Source organism: Meleagris gallopavo, chromosome 15, assembly GCF_905368555.1.
Source record: "Meleagris gallopavo chromosome 15, MGAL_WU_HG_1.1, whole genome shotgun sequence".
NCBI classification, from domain to species: Eukaryota; Metazoa; Chordata; class Aves; order Galliformes; family Phasianidae; genus Meleagris; species Meleagris gallopavo.
The window spans coordinates 11,025,280-11,039,914 of NC_139418.1; the positions used below are offsets into that span (position 1 = coordinate 11,025,280).

General features: G+C 41.4%; 2 protein-coding genes across 9 annotated transcripts; both read left to right on the top strand.

Annotated features, from left to right (window-relative positions):
- Positions 1-2,843: 2,843 nt before the first annotated feature.
- Positions 2,844-4,473, top strand: MED7 (mediator complex subunit 7). Of its 2 annotated transcripts, none has more exons than XM_003210365.5 (2): positions 2,844-2,987; positions 3,378-4,473. In XM_003210365.5, exon 2 carries the CDS (start codon positions 3,396-3,398, stop codon positions 4,086-4,088), a length of 693 nt encoding a protein of 230 aa, XP_003210413.1. In that variant the 5' UTR covers positions 2,844-2,987; positions 3,378-3,395; the 3' UTR covers positions 4,089-4,473. The 2 variants fall into 2 exon arrangements, with proteins under 2 accessions (XP_003210413.1, XP_010717329.1); XM_010719027.4 differs by lacking the exon at positions 2,844-2,987 and adding an exon at positions 3,032-3,283.
- Positions 4,474-4,621: 148 nt separating this feature from the next.
- LOC100542391 (hepatitis A virus cellular receptor 2) lies at positions 4,622-13,795 on the top strand. 7 transcript variants are annotated; one of them, XM_085236583.1, is made up of 9 exons: positions 4,622-5,132; positions 7,402-7,493; positions 8,612-8,956; positions 9,529-9,579; positions 11,395-11,471; positions 11,733-11,789; positions 12,553-12,667; positions 13,099-13,138; positions 13,543-13,795. In XM_085236583.1, exons 2-9 carry the CDS (start codon positions 7,445-7,447, stop codon positions 13,634-13,636), a joined length of 828 nt encoding a protein of 275 aa, XP_085092709.1. In that variant the 5' UTR covers positions 4,622-5,132; positions 7,402-7,444; the 3' UTR covers positions 13,637-13,795. The 7 variants fall into 7 exon arrangements, with proteins under 7 accessions (XP_085092709.1, XP_085092713.1, XP_085092710.1 ...); XM_085236587.1 differs by lacking the exon at positions 7,402-7,493; XM_085236584.1 differs by lacking the exon at positions 4,622-5,132 and having other exon boundaries at positions 5,139-7,493; positions 12,553-12,661.
- The last annotated feature ends 840 nt before the right edge of the window (positions 13,796-14,635 follow it).

Below are 14,635 nucleotides of genomic sequence, written 5' to 3' on the forward strand. Positions count from 1 at the left end.
TGAAAAACAAGTGCTTGGCTCCCTACTACCTTCTACCTTTTGAAGTCGCAGCAGTTAGAGCTGTACTGCGTAGTTCACAGAGTGCAAGCCAGCTGATAATCAAGCTCAGCTCTTGGTATAAGAATGTGAAATGAAAGTCTGGAAAGTCCAACAAAACCAAAGACTTGTTAATGCCTCCCACTAGATTGGTTTTCTCATGCCTCTCTGGAGGTGGTGCTTTTAATTCCTTGTCTGTGGGGTTTGGAGTTGCAATAGTTTGCTTTGCAAACCAACGCCTGCCAGTGATCCTACAAAGTAGTGAGAAGAAAAGGCTGTACAGCCAGAAGTCGGGGCTGGAGGAGCAGCGAAGGAAGAAAGCAGAGCAGAACCCGATGAAAGGTGAAGGAATGAGAGCTCCTCTTTTCAAATCAGCAGCTGTCTAGTTGCAGCATGGAACCATGCCCTTGCCATTATCAGAAACCATGTTCTCAGTTTCATATTTTTATATCTGTGTGTTAAGATCTGTATCTCCGTCTTGGAGCTCTTTCTCTTCTTCAAAACGATTACTTGTATGCACTGAAGTAATATTTAGAAACAACTGGCCGATTGTGATTTTTTTGCTCCAGATTGTTGGCCTCTTACCTGACCAGATCACAAACTGATTAAAGAAGTTATGGGATAATGCATTTGGATTTTAAGAATGAAAATTAAAGGTCTCTTAAATTTCCTTTTGATTCCAAAGGACCTCGTTCTTAATATGAGGAGTTTGAATAGCTGGTTCATGTTGAACAGCAAAATCATGGCATGAGAGACTACCAGGGTCCGAGGTCAAACTTTACATGCAGAGGATCCCTTCAGTCTATGGAGTTGCATAACCATGGTAGGAAAGTAGTGAATAGTAGCAATTTTTTAAACATCATTCCTCACCTTTTTTGTGTGTCTTGATTGAAAAACAAAACAAAAAGAATATAATATTTATCTTGAAATCAAATAACTTTTTGTTCTCTCCAGTTTTCTTAAAGGTGGCTCTTACAAATGTCTTAGCATAACTTATGTTTCAAAGGGATGGTTTTCATGGGTACAGTGCTGAAATGCTGAAAACTGAAAGCAATGTGGCCAAACCACATCAAGCTATTATGTTTTTTTTGCATTGCATTACACAACATGGCTGACCATTAGGTTATTTACACACAAAGAATAAGAGCTTTCTGTATACCCAACCTCCTGAGGCTGAACAGTATGTTCAAAGCTTATACTACTCAGTGCCTGTCCCATTTTAGTCATTATGGATGTGTTTCTGAAGAGAACACTGTGTCAATTCACATCTTGGGGCACCAGAAGATCCTTCATGTAAGGACTTTTGTTTCACTCTTTAAATAGAATTATTGGTACCAAAGGCAGAAAATATGAAGATATTGCTTCCATTATCAAAAAGCATCAGATCCAGCAGTCTATAGATTATTGACAAATACAGATTGTACTCAAATCCATTTGTTGTCACTTTTCCCTAAACCGAAATTGTAGGCCACTAACGAATGGCAAGAATATCCTTCTTTGGACAGTGTGAGTGAAATGAGGCCTAGTTACATGAAAAAGACAAATCCTTGAGTCTATATTTGAAAATATGACAGGCTATATCTGTACATACATACATGTGGATAAATACTAAACTATAACTACACTGATGGCATCAATCTTTGTGATTAGAGAAAAAAATTAAGGATAAACCATTAATAAAGACCAAGTAACAAACAGGTATTTTACTAAGAAACAAGCTAATGACTGAAGTCATCAGCAATATGTTTTTAAATGTGTAAACACTGTTCAGCAATGCTAAAGCAAATCAATCCTTGTAATGTCTCTTTGGATGCCAGGGGCTTACACTCATTTTCAGTGCTACCTCAACTGTAGAGTGCTTGTGTGTTGTTTTTTTTCTTTTTATTTGGATTATTTAACTGTTTAGGTATTCATTATTAAAACATTTCCTCCCCCCCAAATGATCCCAAATAGCAATTCTGCACATGATAGGGCACGTAGACAGGGGTTCTCTTGCCGGATGAGGGATATTACTGCCATCTGCTGAGGAAAAAAGAAATCAGAGCACAAATGCCCCATTGCCACACCAGTGGCCATCTGCAGAGGTGCTGCCAGCCAACCCAGATTCCCATGGCAATGTGGAGTACATAAATCCTCTCTTTTTTCTCTTGAACTTTGCCTGAAACAAAAATGGAAGAAAAACAAGAAGTCCCAGAGGTTTGTTGCAGACTTTATGCATCCAGGCTGGGTGTGTTCAGCTATAGAAAGGATGCTAACACTTCCCAGGGTAATGCTTTCATTTCATGACCAGAATAACACCCAACTCTGCTGCATGGTAACTCTACGTATATTCGCTGCATCATTCAGTGCTTAAAGCATTGGGATCACACTGACGGGCTCCTCAGGATCTGGCACCGAGCCCGTCAGAGTTTAGGAAGAGTCTGGATGACGCTCTCAGACATACGGACTGATTTTTAAGTAGTTCTGTGCAGAGCCAGCAGCTGCACTCGATGATTCTTATGAGTCCCTTCCAACTCGGGATGTTCATGTTCTATGATTCTATGAAAGCAGTCCTGGCTTTCCAGTTGGAATACTGAACACTAAACATGCAGAAGTAAGTCTCGCAGGGAGTCTAACGACAAAAGCGAGGTCGGCCGCTCCCATCTCTGCCTCCGCCGGAGGACCCGTGCTGGGATCCCTGCTGAGATCCCGGCTGAGAGCCCCGCCGCGCCACTCCCAGTCGCAAGGGGGCGCCATTACCCAACGCCCCGCCGCGATGCGAACCCCACGCCGCTCCGCCTCCCGAATGAGCCCTGGCTGTGAGTGGAGCAAGCTCTTGACTGGCGTTGAGGAGAACCAATCAAAGCCTGTCACCCTGCTTGAGCTGCGAGCCAATCGGAGGGAGGAGGAAGAAGAGCTGCTCGCCGGAAGTCAGGTGTTGGCGGTTGTAGCGGAGCGCGGCGGGCGGGCAGGTGAGGTGCTGCCTTCTATGGGCCCCGTGTGCGGGGCCGGCTCTTGGCCAGCTGCCGCCGGGCTCCTGCCGAGCGCGGCCTCCGCCTTTGTTTCTCTTCGGCAGCGGCCTGGCGAGCCCCACCGTGCGGCTTTTGGGCCTTCCCGGAGGCCGGCCTTGGTGATGGGCCGGGCCTTTCTGCTTGTGCCTCTTCACTGGCATTTCCGGTTTGGGAAGCGCTGTGTATTCCAGTAGAAAGCTAACTTGGATTTATTGGGGAGTTTCCTGTTTTGTGCGCGCTGAAGTATCTCCTGTCTGGTGTGTTTTCTCATAGCTAGCTGTACGCTGCTTTCTGCGTGCTACAGAGTTGTCATATAAGTTATTTAATGTACGTTTCTTTGGTATTCGCTAGGTATTTTCTTCTGCAAAAATGGGTGAACCTCAGCAAGTGAGTGCCCTTCCTCCACCTCCAATGCAATATATAAAAGAATATACCGATGAAAACATACGTAAAGGTCTGGCACCGAAGCCGCCTCCGCCTGTGAAAGACAGTTACATGATGTTTGGTAATCAGTTCCAGTGTGATGACTTAATTATCCGACCCTTGGAAAGCCAGGGTATTGAACGGCTGCATCCGATGCAGTTTGATCACAAAAAGGAATTAAGGAAACTTAACATGTCTATCTTGGTCAACTTTTTGGATCTCTTGGATATCTTGATAAGGAGTCCAGGGAGTATAAAGCGAGAAGAGAAACTGGAAGACCTGAAACTGCTTTTTGTTCATGTGCATCATCTTATAAATGAGTACCGTCCCCACCAAGCCAGGGAGACCCTGAGAGTCATGATGGAAGTGCAGAAACGTCAGCGTCTGGAAACTGCAGAGCGATTTCAGAAGCATTTAGAGAGAGTTGTGGAGATGATTCAGAACTGCCTGGCATCCTTGCCTGATGATCTTCCTCATTCAGAGGGAGGACTGGGAGTGAAAACAGAACCAATGGACACTGATGATGGCAACAGCTGCATCGGACAGAGTGAGAAACAGAGAGAACGTTCTGGCTGCAAGAGAGATCAGGTTTTAGACAAAGATGCAGCTATGTGTAGCATTATTGATGAAATGACATGAAGGAAGCATTTATTATGTTAGCTTACAATAGAGATGCCAAATGGCTTGGGAGGTTATACGCTATATTTTGTTTTTCTGTTGTACCAGCAGTTGAAACATTCGCGCCTTCTGTGGGGTGGATGTGAGCTGCTAAGCAGCTGAGGATATTTAATATTTTGTATAGGCTATACATGTACTGGTAAAAACAAAAATGTATACTTTGTCCTGTGTGGATGCTGTTAGAGTTAGCTTTTTTTTGTAGAACGTTGTTTTGTCACGTGCAGCTATCTGGGATATGCTTCATCTTGTAATTGCCTTATGCTGTGGAAGCAGGGGATCTGACTGGCTGAAATTGAAGCTGACGGTTCCTGCATTTCAAATAAATGTTAGTTGTTTACATTTGAAATGAGTGTTTTCAGTTACACCATATTAAAAATCAAATCAATATTAAGCCTGAGAAATCCCTTCCTTTTAAACTTTGTAGCTATGTAACAGTGTTGAAGAGAACTTAAGAATTGTTTTGTTATGTATGTATTGTGGTTTAACTTGTCTTGTTTAGATCTGTGAAGTTGTGGGTCTCTACAGCTAAGTTGATTAAATGGATAATTAGCTTTTATACTAACTGAGAACTCTCAAGTTAGAAAGACTGCTGAAGTCTCTAAAATGGAAGCTAAATCAGTCACATTTAAAGAGAACTGCAGTTAGATCAAGCTTATGGCAAGAGGAAAAGAATGATTGGATAATGAAGTGGCTTCTTTACCCAGTTACCCAAGTCCTCCTGTCTGTAGCACGTATGTTTTCCAAACTAGATACAGCACCTTGAAAGAGGAAAAAAAAAAAGGTCAACTTTGTGGATGAGGGAACTTACTGAAACTATTTTTAACACTCATTATGTAAACTATATATTAGATCATTCAGCTGTTTTCAGGCATGCAGATTTATTTAAATGAGCAGGTAGATCTTAACTGTTGGGTGGTGGGATTGAGATCACTGTAGCTAAAGATGAACTGAAGCAAATGGGTGACTCACAGCAGGAACTCATCTGCTATTTCAAGTACATGTGATGTAAGTAATAGTAAAGAGCATGTTTTCTCAGAAATGTTTATAAATGACTTTATGAAGTTAAAACTTTTGACCTCTCTGCAACTCCCTACTCCCTGAACTATCTCTGGATAGTTGTTTTCCAGTAACTAAAACAATTGTGGGTCAGCTGAATTAATTGGGTATTTGCTTTGCAAATGTTCTTCAAGTGAAAGATAGGAAGAAACAGTTTTAGTGTGTTGTGGATAAGAGATCTTGCTGTGTGGAGTTACTTTGCCACAGATGTTGTATCTCTGCCATTCAACTGCTATAGATGCTCAAGGTCTTTTTTTTTTTTTTTTTTTTTTCATTTTTAATGTTTTTTAATAAAGTTGAAGGCCCAAGTGCTGTACTTTCAACTACAGGCTGGATTCTAACAGTAACTAATAATCATATTTAACTTCTTTTGGTGAAAGCATTGAAGTAATTGGGGATCGAGTCATTTAAAATCATAAGACTGCTTTCACTTTCCAAGAAGTTTCAGAAATAATTTTCTCTATGTTCTTTCGGGTCTGTCTTTAAGGCAAACCCAGAGATAAATACCTGCAGGAGATTGAGGTACTTTCTGAGCTTTTCTTCAGCCAAAATGGTAACTCTTGTCACATCAATACAACGATGGTTCTCTTTTCTCCTTTTAAAACTTTACTTTTGATTAAAAAAAAAAAACAAAAAACACAAAAAACCCAACAACTCAACTGTAGCTGCAGTGGAGGCAGTGGGTGATTTATGCCATGTAGGGGAGCTGCCTTTCAAATTGTGTAGGATATGACTCACTGACTTAGAAGTGAGGCTATGAATGTTGTCTCTTCTAGTTAGCCAACTCATGATGATGAGGTTTTCTTAATCTCAAAAAAAGAAAAAAAAAATTCAGATGTTGCTTTTGGATGCGATGATGATACTTGAAGTATTCTATTCCTGTGAAATGTTAATGTATGAAATGTATTGGATTATATATGCCTTACAGAACTCAGTAGGATAAAGTTAATATCAGATGTTAAGAAGACTGAACAAAATGCTGCTTTAAAACAACAACAACAAGCCGGTTCTTTTATTACACCAAGTGAGCTCGTGGATAAGTGCAGTTGTTTGAAACAGGGAAGAAAGTGTGTTGTCTGTGGGCAAAAAGAAGTTTTGATCATTCAGAGGGAGGAAAAACAAAGCTATACTCTGTTGCAGGGCAGTCCCAGGATACTGCTGTTAATGGTCAGAACAGTGTCTGTAAAAGCTGAAACAAGAGTAGCAGAGAGGAAGTGTGTTCTTGTCCAGTCCTAAATCTGCACGCAGCGGTTGCCCTTTCTCCCTCTTCCATCCTTTTCCAGCAGATATGTTGCTGGTGTAGCCCTGCCACTTGGCTGCATTTATTTGTTAGTTCTAAAAAGTCATTCCTTGCAACTTAATGTGCAGTTTATACAGAGAAGTTATTATTATTTCAGCAGAGAACGTGAATTTGCTATGGATCACATTTGAACACAGCTGCAGTTCTAGTATGAATGATATTAAAAGACTCCATGTCCTCACTCAGGGCAACACAGAGTAGCCAGGAACACCATTTTTTAAGTAACATTTTTCCTAATGACCACTATTGCCACCCAGCTTTTCAAATGGCTTCTGTGCTGTGCGTTACTCGGTATGGTAAAAGCTCAGAGTCATGCTGAACTTTTAAGAGCTGAGTGATGAGAAGCTGCAGCTCTGTTTAGGCTACAACTGTGAAGTGGGTAGGGAAGCTTCCAGTATTCCTGCCTGGAAAGGATATCACATTTGCTTAAAGTAGCAGTGTTAGAAGCAGAATTTAGGATTAAATGTTGGTTTAATAATTCTTAAGAACCTCTTACGTTGCTGAATGCTTTCTGTTTACCGGTCTGCTACACATCTTATGTAATCTCTTCCCCTACTTCTATGCACTATGGTAAGAAGAGGGTGTGGGAACCCACTTGGGGCAATGGATTATTGGTGGTGACTCAGCTTGGTGGTACTAACAGTTTAACCTGCTATAATCAAGTAGATCTGGGGGGAAAAAAAAGAGAAGTAGATTTCTGAAGTACTGCTGAGTATTTTAGCCTTATAGTCAAACCACAATCAGCAAGCATTCAGCTGCATGCGTTCTCAGCAGCAGCAGCTACAGTGACTAACAGACTAACCACAGGAAAGGCAATCCTGATCAAACCAAAGGGCATCATCCTGCTTGAAGCTGACGTGCTAGTACTGAGAAGTAAAACCAGCAGTTTATGAAAACGATAGTTTATTTTGAATGTAGGTGCACAAAGAGTGAATAAGAGTGTTCCTCATCCTTGGCCACAATGTCTTCTCATTACTTCCTGGACTGGATCCTTCTGATCTGGCTTACAGGTAACTCAGTGGGTGTGGAAAAATAGCTAGAAGTGGATGGAAGGGAGGTAGCGTGCATCGGTGCTTTGGGGGCTGCAGAGAGATTTTGGGTTACGGTGGTAAGAGTGGTTGCATTGCACAGAAACTGCTGTTTTGCATATTCACTAAAACTTTATCAGAGTATTCTGATGATCATATTTCCCTTTTAAAACAGAGCTATTAATTCAGGCAGATGGACATTAAAAGTTTGGTAGGATATGTTCAACAGACAAGAAAGAGATTACAGATATTTTTCTTCTAGTTTTTTCTAAAGCCTTTTATGATGAGATTCATTTAGAGTTTCCTTTTTGTATTAAATAAAATGCATTATTATCAGAGATTAGTTCCTAGTACGTTACTGTGGCAAAATCTTTGCATAAGACTTACTTACGATTATTACAGCATAGTTTAGGAAAAAAATGGCTGAGGTGAAATTGGGCAGGACTGCTTTTTCCCAAGGAACAGTGGCAATGAAGCCATATGCTGCTTGGGATCCATTGGCACAAGTTGGGCTACCTGCTGAGGGCAATGCCTTGCCAGTGATATCCAGGGACTTTGATTAGAGATGATGAGTTGCTAGACTATTTCCTACTTCCATCCTTGCTGCAGCGAATTCTATCCCTGAAATGTTGATGTGGGTAGATCAGCATCTCTGCACTTTTGATCCCATGCTGTGGGAACTGAATGGATTAGAAGCTTGGGAAAAATGAGGGGGGATTTTAAGCTAGGGAAAAAAAGAAGGTATAGAAGTTTTTAGGAAAGCTCTGGAAGATCTCTTCTGATAGGAACTGCCTAGATCTTTCTTAGCAAAAGAAAAAAGGAAAATTGCATAGCTACCATGCTGATGAAAACTGCCTTTCAATAGTTTTTTACTGAAAGCGAGGAAGGGTTTCCCACTATAGTTTTAATGAAAAATGATGCCTTTTCTGTTCTCCCCTGCCTGGTTTGGATTAAATCTGAGCTAAGGGAAAAACAAAAACCTATTGACCTGGATGTGGCTGAAGGGAAGCCATGAAGCTGTGCAGGTCCAAACTCCATTCTCTCTTCACCTTTTTGCCCTTCTGCATACGACCTTTGAATATTTGTGTTTCTGTCCACAGGCCCTACAGTGTCAGGACTGCTGGTGAAGGGAGAGATTGGTCAGAATATCACCGTGCCCTGCTTTTACACGGTTAAGACAGAACATGACATCACCTCAATGTGCTGGGGCCGTGATGCCTGTCCCTCTTCCAAATGTTCTCGCCCCATTATCTGGACAGATGGGAGGAAGGTGACAGAGGGGGACCACACAAAGTATGTGCTGAAAGGGGACCTGCTGAAGGGCAACGTGTCCCTCACCATCCTGAATGCCCAGGAAACAGACAGTGGGACGTATTGCTGCCGTGTGGAGATCCCGGGATGGTTCAACGATGAGACAACCAACCTCCAGGTGGTGGTTGAGAGAGGTGAGTGCTGTTACGGTGACTCTGCTGCTCTGTCTGGAGTTTGAAGCTTGTGGAGGAAGTGATTTCTGTTATCATCCATAGAACCAGTCTTTAGCATCTGGCAGACCTACCGTTGGGTTAAAGCTAATCTGCCTTTGAGAATGTTGTAATCACTGCAGTAATAACAATAAAAAAGCAAACAGCGAAGGCAGCGGTGCTTTGTTTAATGGTATGCAGTGCTAGTGAGTTTCCTTGGAAGCACTATTTATAGAAATGAAGAATGAGGGCACTGTAGGGTATCTGAAGTGCCGTACTTGCAGCTTTATCACAAAGACAATGCTTCATCTTTTTCTGCTGGGTTTCAGGCTAAAGCCCAGGGATACACAAATAGCATGGACAATTTTTCTTTAAGGAAACTCTTCTTTTGATTTTAGTTCATCTCTACTTGTAAAGGAAAACATGTTAACTCAAGGAACAGTTGTCTCACAAGTGTGTGCCTGATTTGAGCACACTTTTATAGAAACATTTTCTCTTTTTTCACTACATAAATGGACATTAATTATAATGCATGTTGTTTGTTTCTCTAACACCAGCTAGGGTCTCTACTGCAAGTCCTCTCACTCACACCTCTCCACCGACCTCAGGTAACTTTTTTCCAAGTATTAATGGCAATAGCATATATTAGCTGCATTGAAAATGCACATCTTAAAAAAAGAAACAAAATGACACATGATAGCAGTATCTTGGCTAAAATTTACTGAACCATAGGACTTGAGATCTGAACTTGGCCTGTAAATTCTACCTCACATTATATAGAGGCTTAGCAGAAGGAACATGTATGTTGCTCCCAGGTGTTGGGCTTAACTAGATGCTTCACTGGTGCTACAAGTCTTGTTTTCCTTGTGGCTGTTTCAGGATATGTTTTCTCTGTGGTATAAAGTCTCACCTTGTCATCCGAAAGTGCATCCCGTGAACAGTAAAACGCAAGGTTTTAGGATCTGTGTGTGTGCTTACTATTTAATCAAAGCACTTGTTGCTTAAGGTAGTGTAACAAAGAACTGTTGGTTGGGTTCAAATGTATATCTAGTTCAGGATCCCATCTCCATTAGCTGTCAACTGCAGAAAATTGATAGAAACAGCAGAAATGTTATGATACAACATATTGTTTTGTAAGTATTCTCTTATCCTGCTGTTGCCTGTGTCTCAGAGGTTGCCCGCATCCCCAGCTGTATATGCACAGTCTCAACTGAGGCCCATCACTATGTTGAAATATCCATTCCTTATTTAGCTTTGTTCCTCTATGTGTATCTATAGACATCTGTCATATACCCACTCAGCTTCTTTTTTTTTTTAATCAGAAAAAGCCAACATTCATATCCAGTACACACAGCAGAGTTCGTAGTTAATGACAGCTTAATGGCAGGATTTTGAAAGACAAATCAGGGATGCTATTTGTATCTATCCCTCAATCTCAAATGTTACCAGTTGAGCAACACTAAAATGTTACAACACTTGCATTTCCTTCTTGGAAGAAGAAGTGAAAATGTTCTCAAACCATTTCTTTTCTTGTTGCAAATGATATAGCTTCCAGTCTCAGCTCTCATGGGTTTTCTTAACCATGTGACATCCTCCTTAGCTGCCGGGGAGCAATTTTTTGAGAATATAAGTTAATTTCTGCATGGGGACACTTAAAAAGATGGGTGGCTGTGTTCCTCTGATGTAGGGATGTTCCAGCATCTGCCTTGAAAAAGAGGACAGCGAAGCAGATGATTCTCACTCTTCAAAATGCAGCTTATGGCATAAGGTTAACCATTTATAACACGAAAGGAGGCACCTGGGATTGTCACAATGTGAATAGAAGATTTTGTTTTCAGGAGGGTTTTGTGTCATCTGACAGCACACAGAGAAACTGTGACGGATGATGCAGATAGCATAGCAGTTTGTAGCTCTATTTTAAATATTGAAAACTGCTCTGGGAAATTACCTCAAAATCTGCTGCATGCCCTATGCAAATGTATCACATTTCAGCCGGCTGTTTATTGTATAGCTGTGATCTGGGACTTCAAAAGTGCTGCTTGCTGTCTGCAACTCTACACCAATTCATCTTCTAAGGCCCTGAGCTGGTGTTCATCAATTTTCATCAAATAATCTAGTTTTACATCCACTGCCTCCTCTGATCTATGATATGGATCCAGAGCCCAACTCGGTAACTCCACCTTTCTAGGCTCTGTGTTGAGATAATAGCAGTGTTTCCTGGAAGGATTTCAAAGCTCTGAAAAGGGCACTGGAGGAATTTTGCAATGCCTTTGCATGGCTCAACATCTTTATAATATACACAGCAAAGACTTCAGACAGAGGTACTTAGGTTCAGTGGTCTCAGCTCAGTAGCATACATTCTTTGTCCAAGCAGAATGGTTTCCTGTGCAAGTGATATGTTGGTTTGTCTTGCTTTTGCTCAGCTCCTGGGAGTGCCAGTGAAGCATCCTTTACTGTCAGAACGTGGCCACCAGTTTCTGTTTCAGAAGCTCCTGAGACTGTAAGCATCACTGTTGTGCTATACTGAGATGATGTGCTTAGACATCGGAAGTTACTGGGTCATTCCTGCAGTTAAATTACAGCATTTTGTTTTGATTGCAAAATAACATATTTTTTTCCAGTTTGCAACATTTAATGCTTACAAAAGAATGCTTATGGGGTCATTATGAAAGGGAGAAAAAACAAAGTGCTTTGCTTGCAAAAACTGTTTCCTTCCTACTAAAGAGGGAAGACCTTTAGCAACATCTGTATTGCCTTTCAGGCCTCTGGTTCCTACTCAAGCACCTCAGACTACCCAGAAGTAACCTCAAGCCTGCAGGTATCGGCAGGACATGGGGAAGGGTCAAAAATGGACCACATGACAGCACAGGGATCTACCTGCCATGTGTGTGTATGGGGTTCAAGCTCACAGCCCTGTCTGCCCTGCTGAGTCCTCCAGCTCATGCTGTGTGTTAATGGGCAGTAGCATCATCTTAATTTTTGTCAGGAAGACAAGACAGCCTAGCTACCACTTGGGAAACCCTGATGTTATGTACTGTAAGGCAGTATGTATGTGGGTGTTCATATTGCTGCACGTGCAGAAAGTCAGGGACTGTACTACCTTTCAGCATCTTTCCAACTCTTAGGGAGTGGTTGGATACCTATTTGTTGGCTTCCAGAAGAAGTTGTGATGAAAGGTAAAGGCATATTCACATCCTGGGATAAAGCTCCAAATAACTACTGAGTAAGCTGACAAAAAAGGGAGGCAGAGGGAAACCAGCAGGGGATATTTAATCTTATGATGAAATAAAGATATTCACTGAACAGTATTAAATGTTAGGCTTCTTCCTTGGGCTGAAAGGAACCAGGAACAAATGGGACTGGTCATAACCTCAGGTTCTTTGACAGTGTTAAGAAATAATATATTTAACAGCAGGATTCACACAAGTATTGTGAATTCTTGAAACTAGTATCTCAAGTTGGCCTCTCGCCCTCAAGTACATTTTAATTGCAGCTTTACAAAATGCACAAATGTCCTCTGGGTCCTGCATGGGATTTGTGCTCTGAGTTCCACTGACACTAATCTGCTTTGTGTTTGACAGAATTCATCCGTATCAACTCATAGTCAGCAGTATTCAGAAAACAGTGTTTACCTTAGAACTGGACTGTGTGTGGGATTTCTGCTCATCCTTCTTTTGTGTCTGTTCCTAGGTAGACGTAAGTACTTCTCAGAGGCGGTTATTCAAGTGTGGGTTGGGTACATCAAATCACAGCTGTGACTTTGCCACACATGTCTCCTGTGCCATGAAAGTGAGCTTATGTTCAACTTACCTGGGGCCCATGTTGTCCCTGACCTTCTCAGTGATAAGGAAGGAAGCCCTGGTTTCATGTCACTATACCCAATGTTTTTCATTTGCCAGACTTTCTCCTTAAATGCTCTTGGCCAGATGAAACCATATGAATTTAACTTCATGGAACTTATGGGGATTTCCTATACTGCAAATCTCTGCTTAAAGTTCCCTAATTTTGTTTCATGCACTTTTTTTTTTCTTTTTTTTTTTTTTTGCTAAACCTGTAACTTTAGTTACCTAGGATGGTTTAAAGAACAATGTTTATTTTTCTTTATTTTCATTCTGGATCATCCTTAGGATATTTACGTAATATGAAGAAACTGAATAAGTTTGCAAGGTAAGTATTCCATTTCTGCTTCAGCTAATAGGACAAACTAGTCCTCCCACAGGGAGTTGCTGTGATTCCTGCTAGATGCATGCTGACTGTACATACTCTAATTTGATTTTCTTTTTAATCTCAAATTAATAAGAAACATTGCAAAAGAAATTAATAAATCCTGCTACTCATCCTTAGTTAATAAACAAAAAATGAGTCTAACTGCCAATTCAGCGCATTAGGGAGTAGGCAAACCAAATGTGGGTTGCCTCATAAATGGAAAAATGATTCATTATCAGTTGTGTTTAAATAAGTGTTTTTGCATATTTTACAGTTTTTCCAGTGAGCTGGTTCATTTAACTGTCTGCTCTTTTGTGTTTCTATTGTCTATTGTTTAACAGCCTTGTTTTTACTCATGTGTGCAGCTCTGTTGCATTCTGGAAAACAGAACGTGCTGGGAACCAAAGTGCCCTGGAAGTTGAGATCCACGCAGAGGAAAACATTTACACAATACACTAAGGACTGTATGCATGCTTTCCTTTGTCATCTCTGGGACTTTAAATATTTTCCAAAATGTTAGCTGCTCCCTCTGCTCTGCAGCTAAATGTGCCTCGACTAGTAAATCATCACTCATATCATTCTAATAAAGCAAATAAAAGCTACAATTCTAATTAAAAACTTTTATCAGCTTGTTCCAGAAACAGAAACCCTACTGGCTCGAATGGAAATTTCCAGATTCCATTTATCAAACCATAAGGAAAGTTACCACAGACAAGGGGGAATGGCTTTAAACTAAAAGAGGGGAGATTTAGGTGAGATGTTAGGAAGAAATTCTTTACTCAGAGAGAGGCCATCACACCCACAGCTGTGGGTGCCCCATCCCTGGAGATGCTCAGAGCCGGGTGGGATGGGGCACTGGGCAGCCTGAGCTGGTGAGAGGGATGGGACTGGATGGACTTTAAAGTCCCCCTCCAACCTAAACCGTTCATTGATGCAGCCTCCTTCAGACTCTCTCTTTCAGAAAAAAGGAAGTGGCGGACGACTATTCAATCACAAAAGGAAAACCACCCACAATCTTAAAATTTGTCTCTATCGTATATTATATCTACTAGCTACAAAACAAACAGTCATCTGAGGGGGGGGAGCAGCCTCATAGCTGCTTCGGCACAGACAACAGATGGAAAACCTTGGTAGTAATCATATGTCAAAATACCTTCCATTAATTTTTTCTTGAAGCTGGGCATGCCCATTCTGGATAACAGCTCAGTTGTGCAGTGTGCTAATTCCTGCCCACCCATGGTTAAAGCTGGTGGGGCTGCTGGTGCTCACCCCCTCATGGGGGTATTGTTGGAGCTTATGAAATACTCACATCTTGCTTTCAGAGAAGCGTGACTAAGTGCATTTTCCTCTGCAAAATGCGTCACTTTCTTGCTGTGGCTTTCTCCTTGGGCCCTTGTGTGCCCTGAGATGTTCTCAGGGTGGAAAATTTCCTTTCCAGGTGTCTAAAGCAACCAGGTA